General features: G+C 35.9%; 1 protein-coding gene and 1 long non-coding RNA gene across 2 annotated transcripts in view; both read right to left on the reverse strand.

Moving 5' to 3' along the window:
* Positions 1 to 14,838, reverse strand: part of LOC122225563 (NKG2-A/NKG2-B type II integral membrane protein-like) — a 34,515-nt gene extending 19,677 nt beyond the window's left edge. Inside the window, exons 1-2 of the mRNA XM_042948419.1 lie at positions 14,616 to 14,838; positions 14,219 to 14,350 (exon numbers count right to left, since the gene is read on the reverse strand). Coding sequence (XP_042804353.1) covers positions 14,219 to 14,350; positions 14,616 to 14,802 — 319 coding nt within the window. The 5' untranslated portion in view covers positions 14,803 to 14,838. The remainder of the gene's footprint in view (positions 1 to 14,218; positions 14,351 to 14,615) is intronic.
* LOC122225565 lies at positions 5,175 to 6,889 on the reverse strand. Its single transcript, XR_006205238.1, has 3 exons — positions 6,792 to 6,889; positions 6,607 to 6,703; positions 5,175 to 5,265 (listed from the first exon to the last, which is right to left on the reverse strand). It is a non-coding gene; the product is annotated as an uncharacterized LOC122225565 (long non-coding RNA).
* Positions 14,839 to 19,877: the final 5,039 nt, after the last annotated feature.

Genomic DNA, 19,877 nt, shown 5'->3' on the forward strand with positions numbered 1-19,877 from the left:
TGATTGTTTCTTCGGTTACATTTTCCATTTCTTTTTTGAAGTTCTGTGTTCATCTACCCTTCTCTTGGGTTTGGTGAGCATGTGGATGATCATTACTTTGAACTGTTTATCAGGTAGATGGCTTATCTCCGTGTTATGTCCATCTTTTTCTGAGATTTTATCTTTTTTTTTTTCATTTGGACCGTATTTCTCTATCTCCTCGTTTTGTTTGACTGCTTCTTTCTATATATAGGTAGGATTAATCCAAAGCATTCATCAATGATGCCAAATCATGTAAATTTCACTAATGTCTTCTGAAGTTGGAGGTACTTACATCTATTATTCCTGTACTTATACACATTTAAGTTTTAAATTAAACAATTTATATTGTCCTTTGTTACACGTTTAAACATGGGTTCCCATTTTTGGTGTTTAACTTTAATGAAATCTATGCCTAGATGTATAAAAAACACCACACGCAAAATGACTCAAAATAATATGGGTAATTAGAGTTTACTTTTTATGATATCAAGTATCTAACTATTTCTAATAATGGCAAACCAGGTGACCTAGGCACGATGGATGAACTAGATATGAAAATATCTTTGGAATATGATGGCAAGGTGAATTAGTTTTCAAGGACTCTTTTTAAAATAACTTCATTTATTTTGAGGGTGAGAGAGAGAGAGAGAGAGAGAGAGAAGAGGGAGAGGCAGAGAGAGGGAGAGACAGAATCCCAAGCAGGCTCCAAGCTGTCAGTGCAGAGTCTGATGTGAGACTCAGTGTCATGAACCAGGAGACAATGAACTGAGTCAAAATCAGGAGTCAGACATAAACCGACTGAGCCACCCAGGTGCCCCAGAGATTTATCTCCAACTTTACACCCATTAATTACCAGAACACAAAATTTTAATATTAGTAAATTTGGGACAAGAGAATCTGGATACACAGCTCAGTCCTTTCTGCATTATGGGAGCCAAAGTAATGAGCCCAATATGTACAATACCTATGCATAATCTCACAAGGTAGACACAGAGAAACTTACCAATTTGATCTTGATATCCCTGACTTCTGTGTGATTCTTTCTACTCTCAATTTATTCTTAATGATCATCTCCCTAATAATGTTCCATATTTATATATCTCCAGTGGTGTTGGTGGATCCCCTAACCCAAGCTCATAAATAATTTCCATGGCTTCTTATGGGTATAAGTAATAATTTTTGCACTGTTTTATGCATGTATGTAGAAATGTAAAAAATGCTTTGGGAGAAAACTGGGAGGGGTTCTACATCAGAATGTATTTAGCAGCGTCCCTTATTTTTCTCCATTCTTTATGATAACAGATGCATAGGTGTGGATGGGAAACTCCAACATTGGAAGGGAAAGGACATTTCAATCCCTTCTTCACCTTGGACCCTGTAGGATCCCCAAATCTACTAATCAAACAGGCTATCGTGTCCAGCTTGAAAATCCCCTTCAAATTCTTCAATTCCAAAAGAGACAGTCTTTACTTATGTCCAAATAACACACTTTGTGAGGAGACTGGGGTTCTTGGCAATAAGGGGAAAGAACAGTTATTGTGACTTGATTTCAAAATATGAAACACATATATGGAAGAAATTACTCTAGTGTCCATACATGATGTGTCTTGAATTTCTCACCTTTTTTGATGCAGATTTCTGTGGTGTATAAGGTCAAAATGGTTGTCAGATTACATTTCTGATATCCTACTATTTCACTGGGGGGAAGGAAGAAGACAGAACAACAGTTTTATTGGAAAATGGCCTTTATTGAACATTGAGAAAAGCACAGTACGAAGAGATCACAGACAGGAAGAACTTAATGGACTTAGGCTTTATTTCAAGGATCTATCGGCATCATATTGTTTATTTTTATTTATTCCTACATAAGTTGTTACAATTAAGGTCATCATGTCACAGGTGATGGCACAAAAGCATCAAACTCTTAAGCGAAAACGACTCAGATCTAGTGAACGCTCATGGGCCAAGAGGTACTGTTCAAATACTCTTCAAGTAACTATGAATAAGATACTATTTCTTCCATAATTTCTAGCAGAGGAAACTGAGCCAGAGCAGTTACAAAACTGAGCCCCAAGACTACAAGTGTGCACTTAGAAATTTCATGAAGTGACCGCGTTCACTGCCAATGTCCTTACTTTACACCTTTATGCTTATACCTTATTTGTAAGTTGTTCAAGGACCGTGGTGAAAGCACCTATAGCATTATGTCTGTCACTGTAGAAAACTGCTTTATGAGGATTTTCAGCACAGAAGAAAAAGACCCAGTTGGGAAGTTAAGAAAGTACTAAATTTTTAATCAATTTCCCAATCATTTCCTTTTGCAAACATATCTTTTAGAAACTATCCATATTTTCTTTTACAAACTTATCTAAATCAAGCAATATAATAAAAAAACATTCCTATGGCTATAGTGGTAGATTAGATTCTTTTCAGTGAATCTACATTTCTTCCCTCTGACAACGTTGAAAAGAGTATACTCTACAGACAACCACGAGAAGTTGGCCCATGTGACTTGTTTTCACAATATAATGTAAGGATGTGATCACTTGTTTTCACAATGTACATTACATGAGTGGGAATGTGAGTGGGAATGTGATAGCTCATGACTTCAGAGACCAGGCACTAAGAAACACATTTCTGCTAGCTATCTCTCCTATAAAAGATCATAGACCAGGCAGCCGGGTCTTCTCAAAATGAAATCTATACAGGGATCTGAGCTGAACGTGTATGCAGTCCGGAGTAAGGTCCAGCCTTGATCTGCTATAACAAGTAGTCTGGAGTCAAGTCCAGCCTTGATCAGTTATAACATAGTCAAACCACAACAGGTAAATGAAAGATTAATGTGTAATTTTCAATGTCATTGCAAACTTGGGTACTATGAAACACAACTTTAGTAATTAGTTACAGTTCCCATTAACAACTATATTCAATTCATTTTGAATATTCATATAATTTTTTCTAGAAGACTATAAGGATTATGTACAGAGAATATAAAGAGTATGTCTCACTTCACAGATATAAATATATGTGAAATATGAATTTGGCTTACAAATAATAATCAAGGTAAATCTCTTTCCCTCTTATAATTGAATAAGGGTAGAAATATCTCTGAATCATCATCAAATTACTCAAGTTTGTCTTGAATTCTGGCAATAAGTAAACATTTGACCCACACTAATTTCTGTACATTTTAATTTTTTGTTTTTTGTATTATTGAACATTTTATTTTTTTGCCTCGAAGTATTTTTTAGCACGGTCGTAAAGACTGACAGAGGTGTGTGCATGAAAACATTAAAAAAATAAATCTTTTCCAAAATATTTGAATCCATGTAAGGAAAACAACAAATAAGATACCAGTTATTATCCAACTAGAAAGCCATCTCTACCTCAAAATGAGTTTAACCTTTGATGTGTGGTACCAAGAGAGATTTGGAGAGTACACTTTGGTTCCATCATCGGAGGAAGTGGGCCGATCTGAATGGTTCTTATACAGCAACCCTGTGGTTGTTGTATGATAACTTCAAGGGGCCGTTCTTTTAGTACTCTCAGCTCCAAATCCACCCTCAGTGCCCTGTTCTCAGATAACGGTGGAAGATCCTATCCATTTTGTCTCTTGTCATCTCACATGAAGTTGACCCTTGTCAGTAAAAGACAATGGAGAGCCAGTGCAGCAGAAAGGGCTCTTCTTCCTGGCTTCATGGTGTTGTCTCTCCTTTGGCCGCCATGGCTTGGTTGCCAGTTGTAGTCTTGCAGGAAGTCACGTGTATTCGTCCTCCAGCAAGTTCTTGTAGGCAATCTGTCAGTTTCCTGTCTTCTGGTCTTTCCTCCTGGTGCTCTGACAGGGAGCTCTTCCTGTTTGCCAGTCACAGCCTGAGATCCTTCCTCATCAAGTTCAGCCTGTGGAATGTGGAGCTGATCTGTCCCATGCCAATCCAGTGAGTCTGTCAGCTGTGAAGCTGTGTGTAGCCACATCGTCTTCAATGACATCTGAATCCCATCTTCAGAGAGTAGATCTGGCTTCAGTGATCTGTCCTTTAATTCTAGGATATTCTTTGTAATTTTCTTTAACTACTATCCTTTCCTTTTAGTAAGCTTTCTCTTATAAGTAGATAAATGTTTACTTCAAGTGTCCCCTTGTTTCTGTCTCCTGACTCATATCTGACTGATAACCTCATCACCCTGGGTGGTTCAATCCTCATTTGAGGTCCTTTAATGGTTAGGACAAATTAATTACTTGGAATTACAATGGAATTATTCACTTTGTTGAGAATTTTTACAATAATATTATGACTTGTAATATATATATATATATATATATATATATATATATATATATATACATACATATATATATATATAATTAATGTTACCAAATAGCAAAAGCTTAAGAAACAAATAATATATACCTCAGTATATATTTTTTATATTAATATAATTAAATTTGAGAAACAGTTCTATACCACAAAAGATGAAGCCTCAGGTACACGTTGGACTTTGGGTGATATAGATGCATTGATATGGGTTCATCCTTGATAAAAAATGAAACATTCTAGTGCATGATGGTGATAATGGAAGACCCCATGCACGTGTGCAGACAGCTTCAATAGAAGGTTCTCTGGAACTTCCTCTTAGTTTTGTTGTGAATCTAAAATTACACTAAAAAACATTGTCTTCTAATGTGAAAAGAAAACAATTGTATGGCTGTTGAAGTAATGAGTGATGGATTCCTTATCAATGGTGAAACTGCATTCTACCAAAATGAGGTAACTAAAATGCCTGGTGCTTACAAACATATCGTCTTCTAAATGAGCACGGTGCAAAATAAATTTTTTTTGTACGAAAATCGATATATGGACAATTCTTGTGGATCCTTGAAGATACTGACAACCTGAAATACAGAGAATTAAATCTCATTAATACATAAGATTACTTATATCTCTTACTATGTACCACAGTATTTTGATGAATAAACCATCCATTTTGACTCATACTTATATATCTCCATCTCAAGATTTCCCATACCATTTTTCTCTGGAAAACCTTCAACTACTGTGTTTATCTGATTGTTCACACATTGTTGTTTTTGTTTCTAAGAACAATTCTTGTGAGGCATAAAATCAAAAGTTGTCATGGGACTTACACTTTGGAAGAAAATGTTAAGGCTTTTGGCTGCACAGATGAACTATGATGGCTTCTCTGGGAGCCTCTAATCCATGTAGTAGCACGGAGTAAATTCAGCAAAAACTATGAGAAAATAAAATTTATTGGGAGTCAAATACAAGCTCTTATACTCATTTGAATTCTGTCATAACACATAAAAGTTCATCCTTTCTTCCTTTGTAGACACTTTCAAATTATAATATAATTTCACACAGTGGACATGAAAATATAAAATTATCTTAGTAGCACTAAGTGAAGAGGACAAACTGACCGTGAAAACAATTTCAGAGTTTAGAAAATGGATCACAGGTTAATAACTTATGAAATACGTACATTGGAAAAAATCCTGGAGATTCAAGTCAGAAGCATATTTGTCATATTCTTGCCTAGGATGGTCCCGTGTCTCCCCACCTGCCCACCCCTGGCTCAGTGATAAGCAGACTGAAGCTGTTATAACTGGGAGAAGCTGCAAAGAGCAAGGGTGCTGGCGCCACAGGGGGAGACCTGATCAGCGCTGGGGATGGGGACAGGCACCCATTGAATTTCAGCTCCAAGTGCTGATATCACTCGGTGATGATGAAGAAAACCCATACTTGTGCTGGTCAGAGGTTGTGGTGTTTGTGTCAACCACTGTGACCCCCATAAATATAATGGAAAGATACTGGATGGGAGAAAGAAACAGAAAGTTGACATTGGCTCTCTAACACTCTTAGCTTATGGAAAAAATAGACACACATGGAGAGGAGACCAAGAGGAACCCAGGAGAAAGTAAGAGCACAAGGACACTTGGGAACTGAGAGTAAAGGTCTGAAGAGTCCCCTCCCGCATTCACACACAGGCACTGAGGTCACACTGCAGTACGTGGAAGCGGTAGTGACCTGCAGTGTTTGAACACATCTTTTCTTAAAAAACAACAAAAAAAAAACAAACAACAAAAACAAAAAAAAAAGCTAGTAATTAACATTAAGGCTTCAAAGTCACAAGGTCATAAAAGTAAGCAATAAGAACATGGAAAAATTGAAGAAAACTATCAGCAAAGAGACTTCAGTGGAGAAGATACTGCCATAAAGTTTTTACAACAAAAAAACATAGTAAATCTAGGAGAAATGAAAGAGAATCCATATTTAATAAACTGTATTTATAAAAATGTCTCTATAAAAAGTTAAAAAATGTGAAGAGAAATTGGAAAATATCTTCCAACAAAAGGAAAGCATATGTCAATAGACCTTCTAATGGGGTAATTGTTGCACATATTAAAAAAAACATTGAAAAGTCCTACTTATAAAGATATGTAAACTATACAGAAATCTTAGTTGAAATAGTTAAGGAGCATGTGATGGCAGTAATTTAGCAAGTAGGCAATATCAATAGAGAAATAAAACTATATGAAGAAATCACAGAGAATCTGAGTGAACAAATACATACCTGAAATGGAAAATTCACTAAATTTTCTCTGCAGAAAATTTGGGATGCGGTAGAAAAGAACTGATGAAATTGGAGGAGTAACAAAATCTATTCATATCTTAGGGTGAAACAGAAAAAAGAGAATTTTATATATGAATTTACAGAATTCAGAGACTTTCAAAACAGTATCCAGAAAGCCAACTTACGTCTAAGTAGAATATGAGAAGTACAACAGAGGCAGAAAATAAAATAGAACAACAATCTTAAGGCACGACGAATGAACAGCTTACTAACATCATTTAAAATATTTTAGACACCAGAGACATAGCAAACTGCTAACAGAATGAGCACATACAAATCCACGTCTCATGACATCATAATGAAAAGACCAAAGAACAGTGGCAAATACAAAGAAATACTCTTGAGGGAAGAGAGTGGATTGTGAAGTGACTCAAATCAGTGTGAAAATCAGGGATGGGTGACACGTCTTCCACCTCCATCAGCCTTACGCAACATTATCTAGGACAGAATCCATATCCCTGCCCTGCACACTAGTTCCAACTGGAACGGGATACAAGCAGCAAGATGAAGGAACAGAAAGACACAGACCCTAAATCCCCCATGGAAACAATCCCTTAAAAATATCCAGACACAAATGCAGGTGTAATCAGTCTAATCAGGTTTGATAAGGATGCCAGAACGATTCAATAGGGAAACAATGGATCTTTTACAAATGGTGTTTGGAAACTGACTTCCCACATGCAGAAGAATGAAGTTGGATGTTTACATTTACACCTTATACTAAAATTAACTCCAAATGAACTAAAGACATAAATGTAAGATGCAAAACTATAAAGTTCCTCAAAGAAAGAAGGGGGGGATATTAAACAGCATTGTATTTGGCAATGATTTCTTGGCTAGGCCACTAAAACCACAGAGCACAAAGGAAAAGTCCATTGTAGACAACTGGGCAATGTCAACCTGAAACAATTCTGTGCATTAAAAGGCATGTTCAGCAAAGACAATACAGAGTGGGAAAAACATTTGCAAATCATATATCAAACAAGGGAATCATATCTAAAATATACAAGGAATCTGCAAGTCAGTGACGACTATAGCCAATACCAAAAGAGACAATGAAAAAATGGGCAAAGAAATGAAATACACAAATTTGCAAAGAATATATACAGATGGTGAAACCGTATGAAAAGATGCTCAATACCACTAATGAGCAGAGAAATGCAAATCAAATTCACGATGAGTTATCACCTTATACTCATTACGATGGATGCAACACACACACACACACACACACACACACACACACACACACACGTGTCGGGGTGCCTGGGTGGCTCAGTTGGTTAACATCCGAATCTTGGTTTTGGTTCCGGTCATGATGTCACAGTTTGTGGGTTTAGCCCCGCATCGGGTTTTGTGTTGATGGCGTAGATCTGGTTTCAGATGCTCTCTCTCTCCCTCCTTCGACACCTCCCCTGCTTGCTCTCTCTCTTTCTCTTTCTCTCAAAATAAGTAAATAAACATTTCTTAAAAATGTGTCAGTGAGGAGGTCGAAAAGGAGGAGACCCACACACGGTTGCTGGGAATATAAATCGGTCAGCCGTTATGAAGTCATGTGTGGAGCTTCCTCAAGAAATCGAAAATACAATTACCACATGAATCAGCAATCCCACATATAAGAAACTATCTAAAAGCATTGAAAGCAAGATATCAAAGATATATATATATATATACATATATATACATATATATATATATATATATATATATATATATATCCATGCTCACTGCAGCATTATTCATAAAAGCCATGTGATAGAAGCAGCCCAAATATCCACTGATGGATGAATGGAAAAGAAAGCGTAATATACACATAACACTGTAATATTGTTCAGCTGTAAAAAGGAAGGAAATCTTATCACCTACTACAATATGGTTGAAGCTCCAGGACATTATGCTAAGTGAAATAAGCCAGTCATACATACGAAGTAAAAAATAAAACTGTATGCTTCCACTTATATGAAGTATCCAAAGTAGTAAAAGTGATAGACAGGCAAGTAGAATAGTGATTGCTCAGGGTTGAGGGGAAAGAAGAGAAGGGGAATTATTGTTCAGTGCGTTGAATTCCAGTTTTACAAGGTGAAATTTCTAGATATCTTTTGGGCAACAATGTGATAGTTAACACTCCTAACATGTGTGCTTACGTTGGTTAAGATGCATGATCTAGTGAAATGCAATGTAAGATGTGAGACTGTATGATTCCCACTATATGACCATCTGGAAAAAACAAAATTATGGAGACAGTAAAGAGATCAGTGGTTGATAGGGTTTAGGGGGGAAAAAGCATGGACAGGTGAAGGACAGAGGATTTTGAAGGATGGGAAACTATTCTGTATAACTCCATACGTGTCGTTATATATTTTTGCAAACTTTTAAAATGCACAACATCAAGAGTAACCTGAGAGTAAACAATGGACTTTGGGTGATAAAGAGGTGTCAGTACAGGTTTATCAGTTGTAGCAAGTGAACCACCCACTGAGGGATTTATCACATTCCCACATTATCACATTTATGACATTAGCAAAGAAGATCAATTGATGTGATTTCTGTGATAAAGAAAGTAAATGATAAAAAAAATATTTATTTTTATTTTTATTTTTAAAAAACCTTTATAAAGGGGTGACTGGGAGGTTCCTTTGGTTGAGTGTCCAACTCTTGATTTGGGCTCAGGTCATGATGTCAGGGTCTGTGAGTTTGAGCTCCGCATTGGGTTCTGCACTGGCAGGGAGGAATCTGCTTGGAAGTTTTTCTATCTCCATCTCTCTCTTTCTCTCTCTCTCTCTCTCTCTCTCTCTCTCTGTCTCTCTCTCTGTCCCTCTCCCATGCACTTTCTCTCTCACACAAAATAAATAACTAAAAAATAAACATTGAATGAAGACTTCAGAAAGATAGAAATGAATAGGAAACATCCATGCAAAGATCCTGAATAGGTAGCATAACTTTCAAAATGAACTTGAATGAATTGACCATTTAAAAAAGGACAATTTTGTGGGCACCTGGGTAGATCAGTCATTTATGCTTCTGACTCTTGATTACTGCTCATGGTTCCTGAGATGGAGCCCCAGGTCAGGCTCTGTGCTGAAACCATGGACCCTGCGTGGGATTCTCTGCCTCTCTCTCTCTCTCTCTCTCTCTCTCTCTCTCTGCCCCTCCCTCTGCTTGCATTCTCACTCTCTCTAAATAAATTAATAAACTTTTAAAATAAAAAAGACGATCTTTCAAGTACAAAACAGACATAAAAATACATAAGGACATTAATTAAACAGATGAGAAAGGGCAAAATCTGTACCCACACAATATGAAATGCAGAATTGCACAAAAATGCAAAGTCATTCAGTGGAGAAAGTACAGTCTTTTCAACAAATTTTCTGGAAACAATGGAGTATCAAATATGATTAATGATTATATGCTTTATACTACATTAAAGTGCTCAAAATTGATCACACATAAAAACGTTCAAATATTTTATAAAAAAATGCATGACCTACAGTTGGCCAGAGATTTGATAGAGTACAAAAGCACGATCCATAGAAGAAGAAATTGATGAAGTGTAGTTCATCCAGACAATATCTGCTCTTGGAAGAAAAAAGACAGTCATAAACTTGTGAAGAAACATTTACAAACCATACGTCTAATAAAAGACTTGCCGCCAGGGTAAATAAAGAATGCTCAAAATACAATGAAAAAGAAAGTAAAACTATTAGCAAAATATTTCAATAGATATGTCACCAAACACCATGCATAGATGGCAAGTGAGTACAGAAAAATAGGTCCAACACTATTAATCTTAGGAGCATTCAAATGAAAGCCACTCCACACCAGACTTTCTGTTCTGGAAAGATAGAGTGGATAGACTTTTCCCTGTTCCTCCCACCAATGCAGCTACAATCCCTGGGCATTATGCAGAAGGTGACATAAGATTCAGAATGCTAATGAGAAAGCTGACAGATCCCAGCCCTGGAGACCCGAGGAATGACATGGAGGTGAGCACCCCGGAAATTCCCTCTAACTCACGTAGACTGGTGTAAGAGAGCCTAGCAAACCACAGACACCAACAGGTACACACCCAAGTCTCCTAAATATTTTTTCTCTCTGGTCAAAATAACAGAAAAAAAAAAGGCATGCTTGATAAACAGAAAAGTTTTAGACACTAACTGGGTGATTCTATTAAAAAACCATGGACTACCCACCAAAAGAATCAACACACATGCAAAAGAAATCAAGACATTCTCCGATCAAGGAACACTAAGAAAATGTATGACCACCAGACCCACTCTGAAAGAATTGCTAGAGAGAATACATGGTAAAAGAAGGCATTTTGGATCATAAGGAAGAAAGAGAGCACAAACGTAAGAATAAAATTCTTACCAGGTCTAATGAACTTTCCTTCACCTCCTGTGTTTTCGAAATCGTTTGATATTTGAAGCAAAAGTATCAGTTGAAGCAAAGTTATAACATGCAGTGATTCTCCATGTAAGCAGAGAAATATTTAGGCCACTTGTAGTATAAATGGAACACGGTAATGGACCGTAAAGGCAAGTGAGTCTCTACATTTTACTCGAACTGCTGTGGGCTGTGATAGACTGTGTAGACTGTGATCTATGAATATACAATCATCTATATAAAGATATATAATATCTATATTACTTATATCAAGGAGATTAGAGCACATATATATATATATATATATATATATATAACTTTATGTATATAAAGTTACTGATGAAGAAAAGACCTACTTTGCTATAAATGATGCTCCGTCAATGAGGTAATGATGTAGACATATACAACTTTCACTCTTATCTCACAGCCTCAGACATAAAGCATCACAAAAAATAAATTCTAATTGGATCATAAATCATAATGGAAAGTTAAAATATAAAGAAATAAAGAAAAAGGTAAATACAGGAAAATAATATAGGAAATTCTATTCATGAACTTTGGCTAACTTCTGAAATAGGTCCATAATACTCATTGTAACATACAAAACGTTAAGTAGGACCATGGTAACATTAAAATTCTGATCTTTAAAAGACTCCAATATGAGAGTAAAAATGCAGATGCAGGTATTTGCATCTTAAAAGCTCAAAAAAGAGCTCAGATCTAAAATATGACAAAGACTCCTGAGAAGTGAAAAGAAGACACCGTCCTGGAGAAATGGGCAAGAGACACAACCCAGCACTTCTCATTCTCACAAAAGAGAATAGCCTTGAGATTTGCAACCCAGGAAAATGGTAGTGTTTCTAACCATTCTAACCATCAGAACATTTAATTAATTTTCCTGAGACTGCTGAGTTTCGGATCAAAGGCCTATTTGGTACAATGTATTTTACACAATAAAACAGAAAAATGTAGGGATAATTTATAATAGTGAAATATACACATATCTATCACTGTGCAATTTCCTACTAATGCTTACAGAGAAGTGTAGTATAATTATACATGAATACAATTATGTTACATTTACATATTATTATTTTATTACAAAAACCATACATTTATTTTACATAAATATATAATATGTCGCTATGTGCAATAAATGATTATCAATATGATATGTGGAGGAAGACATAGAAAAGACTTTTCCTAACATGATTATTCATAATAACCACATACGAAAAAGGAACTAAATTTCTGAGAATGGTTTTTAAAATGTCATATTCATATGAGAGCAGTGAATATTCACAAACTGTAGACAAGTGTGTTACTAAGATGGATTACAAGTAGCACCTGGGAGAGAAGGGAGACACACATAAAAATGCACCCTGAATGATTCCATTGATATACAGCCCCAAAATAAGCAGAGATATTTCATAAAAGGAAAATGGACAGGCCTGATAAAGGCTCTAAACTTCTGTCTCTTGATGTAATTTAGAATTGTGTGATTCTAAGTCTATTGTAATCAATGTGTACAATCATATGTCTAGTTTCCTTGATGTGTTGTAAAATGAAATAGTAAAGTTAATTTCAGACAAAAGAGCATTTCTAGAAGCACAGGATCCTATGAAAAGCAAGAACTGGAAATTATCAAATGTATATTCAAGGTATAAAACTATAAATAATGTGTCATAGAGTCAAACCATGGAATATTAAACATTTTAAAAGAAATAAACTACAAATACATATAAAATTATGGATGAATTATACAAGCATAATATTAATTGCAACCTTTTTCTTTTTCTTTTTTTAACATTTATTTATTTTTGAGACACAGAGAGAGAGCACGAGCAGGGGAGAAGCGGAGAGAGAAGGAGACACAGAATCTGAAGCAGACTCCAGGCTCTGGGCTGTCAGCACAGAGCCCGCTGTGGGGCTCAAACTCACAAAACTTGACATCATGACTTGAGCCAAAGTCGGAGGCTTAATCCACTGAGCCACTCAGGAGCCCCATTTAATGACAAGCTTTTAATAGAATCTGGAAACATTTGAAAACTTACCTTGTCCTCTTCATCATCATAGTAGAGCAGGTTAGAGTTGTTAGAAGCACAGGATGCCAAACTCTCGTTCCATGATTTTCCCTCAGTGCTAATGTAATAGCAATTGTTGGAATACGTAAACCACTCTTTCAGACAATGACAACAGAGACACGCTGGAGAGAGATAATACGAGATATTATCCAAAAAGCTTTGAATATTACAAAATGAAAATTTACATACTGTATATGGATACACGTATGTGTACCTTCCATATTCATATACCTTCACAAGCTGATAAAGTTAAAACAAAACACACACGCTCTCAGAGAAGACTTAGGCTTTCATCTCCTAATTTAAGTGCCCAAATAAAGCAACCACAAAAATGTCCATTCTTACATGTCATGAGAGTCAGTGAACAAACCATCTTTATGGAATGATTTATGTTTTATCATGTTATAGAAGGAGGAAATGTGGGGCAATTGTTAACAACAGGTATGGTGATCATTAAGCAATTTTTGAATTCACTTTTCCAAAAGAATCTGTTATCTTCTTTGCCTACTTGAAGATAGAGCTAAAATAGACACTAAACTAATAACAGAATTTTGCAAGGGATGTTGTACCTTTCTGGATTGTCGTTTCCAGGGATGTTTCGCTCTGCGCTGGTCCTTCAGTAGCTAGAACATAAAGCAATTCACAAAAAAAACATAATATTAAATGAAATGAATCATAATATGTTGAATTTCTTAGTTTAAAATTAGGTGTGCTATTTTACCAGAAAAATTTAATACAGTAAGGAACATGAGAGAGAAAATAATTCAAAAGCTTAAAAAACCAAATCTCGCCATCTCTTACAATATTTGGTTTAAGCAATCTCAAGAATTAATGAGTATTTCACCATAAAGTCTCTTCTATGACTTGCCTTTGAGTTATTAAATCCAAATATATGTTTAATTCTCCCTAAATGTATTCTGTTATTTCTACTTTAGATAACCTCTAAATAATCATTCCACACTTAGAGCATGCATTAAAAATGCATTAAAATGAGACAATAAATTCAAAGTGTTTACACACTATGTTGAGGAACTAATGATCAGTAAGGTGAAAATTCCCTTTTAGTCATTCAAACACGTACTTACAGGGAATAACAGCTATTGTTACCACAGTGGACATCAAGACGAGGCAGAGGGTTCCCAAGATACCGGCAATGAGCTTCTCTGGACATGAAGGTGAGTAGTAGGAAGAGAAAGGCAAACACTGAGAAAGGATGCCTGGAAACAATCATTTAGGAGATATACAAGCAAAAGAACCGACAATGCACAGGGAATCACATACAATAACCTGCACCTCAAACCCATCACTATCATTGGAATCTTCTCTCAGAATATACCAATGCATTCAATTACAATACCATATTCCAACCTCCAGCTCTGGTCCTCACAAATGAAAACTATGTGAAATCCTACTCTTTCCCCACACCTGCACCCTACCTTCACATCCTAAAACAGATATACCTGCTTGTATTAAATGTTTTACCTTTGCAGGGAGAGTTCTTGCCATTCCCTTGAAGGGTCCGAGAAGCATTTTGAAGACTTAATTCTGCATAGGCAATCTCCTCCTCAGTTACTGAAATGGAACTTTTCGTGCCCTTAGGTTCCACTTGCTGTCTTTTTGAGCCCTTAGCATGATGGAGTTCCGCATAAGTCACGCCTTGGTTGTTCATGTCTGCAGCTGAGTAGTGTCAGCTACAATGTGGATGAAACTGCCCTGAAGGTCTTGATCAAGAGTGTGTGTCATGTGCTGACGACATTGCTAGTACAGTGACACCGGGTGGGGTGCAGGGTGAGGGATGCTACTCATTTGCAGTTGAACAATATAAAGTCTGGTACTAACTTGTGTAGAGATTGAAATAAGTGTTTCATGATAGAATAAATGTTTTTTATTTACAATAATAGCATAATAATACTGATTGGAAAACATGTAAAGCACTAAATTAGTGAAGAAGAAAGGAATTCATGAATAATAGTGTCCTCATTAAAGTAAGGTCAGATTCCACAGACATATTTCAACACTATTAGAATAACCAGAGTAATTAAAATACTGTATTTGAAAAAAGTGTTGTATCAATTTTGACAATGTTAAAACCCATTACTGGTTAAAAATTAAGTCCCCTAGATGGGAGAATATAATTTTTAGCACATATAGGAATTTCCTGTTGCAAATGACTTTTATTTGTGGTTTGAAATTGTGTTTCTAAAAAGGACTGCAGTGCTATCAAAGTGATATTTTATTTTGAACATCTGCAGAGTTCTGAGAATTGTTAAATTTAAGAAGAAATGTTTCATATGTTGCAAAATGTTACACGACACACTAAAATTGCCCAGAGCAGGAACAATAGTGAAAAGAAAAGGAAACAAAGCGTTTTTTACAAGAGGACTTAACATCAGAGTGACAACTGATTTAATGGCAAAGATATGAAACCATAAAATGATAAATAATAGAGTAGATCATTTATGGAAGAACACAGTTGTTACAAACGTCTAGAAAGATCTATGACTTCAAAGGCAGTTAGGGTAACTCTAGTTGTATAGTTATACTAAAACTCACATAAATGTAATTTCAGACTTCAGTCAAGGAGCGATGCAGTCAGTGATCTCTGGAATTATTCTTGTCTCTCCAAGTACAAAGTATCACCTTCAGAAATTATTTCGTTGGGCACCTGGGTGGCTCAGTCAGTTGAGCGGTTGGTCGAGCGACCAACTTTCGCTCAGGTCATGATCTCATGGTTCGTGGGTTCGAACCCCACGCGGGGCTTGTGCTGACAGCTCATAGTCTGGAGCATGCTTCAGATTCTGTGTCTCCTGCTCTCTGTCCCTCTCCTGCTCCTTCTGTGTCTCTCTCTGTCTCTCAAAAATAAATAAACATGAAAAATTTAAAAAAAATAAAAATTAAAAAGATTTATTTCATGTCTAGCTATCTAGTTTAGTAATCTAAAATAGGAATTAAAAGACGTACACTATAACACATATAAAGCACTTAAACTCAATCTGAGTGGTCTAAGTTCTCAATAATGTGTTAGTGATTTAATTATTTTTATTAAAAAATTGTTTTGTTTCCTTTTGAGAGAGAGACAGAGAGTAAGACAGACCGTGAGTGGGCAGGGTTAGAGAGAGTAAGACACACAATCTGAAGCAGGCTCCAGGCTCCGTGCTGTCAGCACAGCATCTGATGTAGGGCTCGAACTCACAGACAGTGAGATCATGACCCCAGCAGAATTTGGACGCCCAACCGAATGAGCCACCCAGGAGCCCCAATTTTAATTATTTTTAACACAGTAACCATTTATCATTACTGATTCATATCACTTTAGACCATGTAACAATTCATTGCACAAGAGCGTCTTTCAGTATTGAATATCTTTCTTGGCCAAGTTTTGTTCAGTTTTATAAAAAGTCTTTGGATTGTTTATAGTTAAGTTTAAATTAGCATTTTTGCGCAAGGTACCTCGCGTTTTATGAAGAATCAAACTGCTTTCATTCATTGAAATAAATATATGAGGATTTCCATTTGACCTTTATGCTATAATGGACTCATTTTCGGGATTTATTTTTAAAGACTGGACCAATGTCGAATATATATAATATATTCTTGATGACAACTGATGACAAATCCAAATCATGTGTTCTTTGTCCTGATGCTTCTGTGATCTCACCTTAAATTATATTGATTTGCAAACCTATGCATAGGTATATGCATATGTTCTTAATGACTTCTCCACGGGCAAGAATTTGAATATTGTAAGATCTCTAATGTATCTCATACTCATTCTTGTTTGTTACCCTGAATTGTTGGAATGCAGATACCAATGTTCTCTGTGATTTCATTGTATATTAGCTGTGCCTCAGGTGCATCCCACCAGCATTTATAATCTCCCACTCACTGGGGTGACTACTAGAAAGGCAGGACCGTGGTGACACATACCTTCCGTTGGCCAGACAGTCATGCACCGTCCAGAGGGAACCAGGTTCCTCTCGTGACCAGACAGTGTCTGTGGTCTTCACAGCCTGCCGGCCCTGTGAGAGCTGAGAGTGAAGCAATAGTGGTAAAAGTAGATTTCTCATCAATGTGTCACTTCAAATTTGAACAGGAAATTCTTGTCCTTGGGCTATTTTGAAGACACTTTATCTCCTCACACAGCTCCAGAATGTAGAGGCTTTGAGCTTGCAGTGTGGCATTTCGCTTGTCCTTCAGCAAATGCCTCTGACAAATTTTATGTTCCACGAGATGCTGGGGTCAGAGACTTAACCACCCAGGCTGTTCACTTACTTCCATCTGAATGACAAACACTGAGGACTTAGGCCTTGTGTAAAATATCTTAGAGGCTTATGTTTTACTTTTAGGCAAATTTGCTACATCTAGATATATGTGTTTCTTTTTCTTATGCCCTTGATATGTCATTTCTATTTCACTGAAAATATTCTAAAATCATCAACCCGTAGACGGGTGTTTAATTATATTTGACACTAAGAGTGAAAAATGACTACGTTTTCAATTTTTTTTGCGACTGCCATAAAGACATCAATTTCTGAATGGATCTTCTCAAATTTTACATTCATTTTTAACATACCTACATTCCATTTGTATTATTTGTAAATAGGTTATTAAAGTTTATGCTGGAAAAAATAAATGCCTGTGGGAGGGAAAAAACATTGAATAATATTGAGCAATAGCACCTTTCCAGAGACTTGAATGTTAAATAGTTTTCATGTTATTTACTTATTCATTCTCCAATGGTAACTAGGTGTCTGTATTTAAATAGGAATATTTGTTATCAACAAAAAAACAAAAAGCCTAAGTCTAACTCTGTAGGGGAAAATTAATGAGTGTTTAACAATTTCACTTAACTCAAAATATTGGTGTAGGGCAGAGAAACTACTTTTAAAAGTACTTTCAGAACACAATTAAATAACATGAACATCCAAGCAATAAAACTTTATATCTAAATTACCTACTTTGCATCACTGGAATTCTTTCCTTTGTTTTCATTGTTGGATTTGAATTGGTAATAATTTTGGGCATATTCACGTGCATGTTTCCTTTGGTCTGTAGTTCTGTTTTGTTTTGTGTTTGGCAAAATGGGTTGACAATACTATTTTCATTTTCATGTATTTATTTTCCCAGATGTATAGCTGACATGTGACATCACATTAAGTTCAGGTGTAGACATAATGATTCATCATTTATACACATTATGCTATGATCATCATGATAACTCATCGTGATCACCCATCACCATACAAAATTAATACAATGGTATGGACTCTATTCTCCATGATGTAATTTACATCCCTGTGAATTATTTATTTTATAACGGAAAGTTTGTACCACCTACTTTCTTTCGCTTCTTTCAGCCATCCCTCGTCCCCACTCCCCTACAGAAATCACAAAGTTGGTCTCTCTGTATGTGAGTTTATTGTTATTTGTTTGTTTCTTTTTGTTTTGACATCATAAGGTAAACATATGGTATTTGCCTTTCTCTGTCTGACTCATTTCATTTAGCATAAAACCCTCTAGATCCATCAACTGTGTCAAAAATGTGGAAAATATTTGGAGAAACCTCCGTCCTGTTGCCCATTGTGACGACACCAATTTAAATTGTCACCAACAGTGCATAAGATTTCCTTTTCTCCACATGCACACCAATATTTGTTATTTCATGTTTTTTGGATTCAGACATGTGGGAGGTGATATCTCATTGTGGTTTTGATTTATGTTTTCCTGATGATTAGTGATACTGAGCCTCTTTTCACATGTCTGTTGGCGATCTGCATATCTGCATTTCTTTCAGGAAATATCTATTCAGGTCCTTGCTCCATTTTTGAATCACGTGTTTGCATTCCTTTTGTGTTAATATGGAGGAATTCTTCATATATTTTGGATATTAACCCCTTGTCAGATATATATCATTTGCAAATATCATCTCCCATTCAGTAGGTAGCCTTTTTCTTTTATTGACCGTTTCCTTGGCTAGGGAAATGCCTTGTGGTTTGTCATATTGTTTATTTTTCATTTTGCTGCCATTCTGTATGAAAACAGATACAAAAGAATACCGAGGAGAACGATCTCCATGAGTTTATTGCCTATGCTTTCTTTAGGAGTTATTGTTGCTGGCCTTACCCCTACCGCTTTAATTCATTTTAGGTTTCTTTTGGGCTTGGTATAAACAAGTAGTCCAGTTTGATTCTTTAACACATATTTTTCCAGTTTTATAAACACCATTTACTGAAGACTCTCTGTTCCCTTGTGTCCCATCTTGCCTTCTTGTCACATTTAATTGATCACACAGACACACATTTATTTCTGGGCTTTTTCCTCCAATCCTTTGATCTATGTGTCTCTTGTTCTATACTGCTTTGATTGATGAAGCTTTGTAGTAGTCTTTGAAATGTAAGAGCATGTTTCTTCCAGTTTTGTTCCTCTTTCTAATGATTGCTTTGGGTATTCAGAGTTTCTTGTGGTTCCATACAAATTTTCAGGTAATTTATTCTAGTTCTGTGAAAATGCTATTGGTATTTCTTAACGATTACATTGAATCTATAGGTCATTTTGCATAACTGGGATATTTTCACAATATTATATCTTCCATTCCATAAGCACAGTATATATCTTCCTATTTATTTATTTGTGTCATCCTCATATTTCTTCTAACATTAGCTTAAACTTTCAGTGTGTAAGAAATCCACTCCTTGGTTAAAATATTCTTTGATAATTGATTCTTATAATTGCAATTATAAATGG

The sequence above is a fragment of the Panthera leo genome, chromosome B4 (assembly GCF_018350215.1).
Source record: "Panthera leo isolate Ple1 chromosome B4, P.leo_Ple1_pat1.1, whole genome shotgun sequence".
Taxonomy (NCBI): domain Eukaryota; kingdom Metazoa; phylum Chordata; class Mammalia; order Carnivora; family Felidae; genus Panthera; species Panthera leo.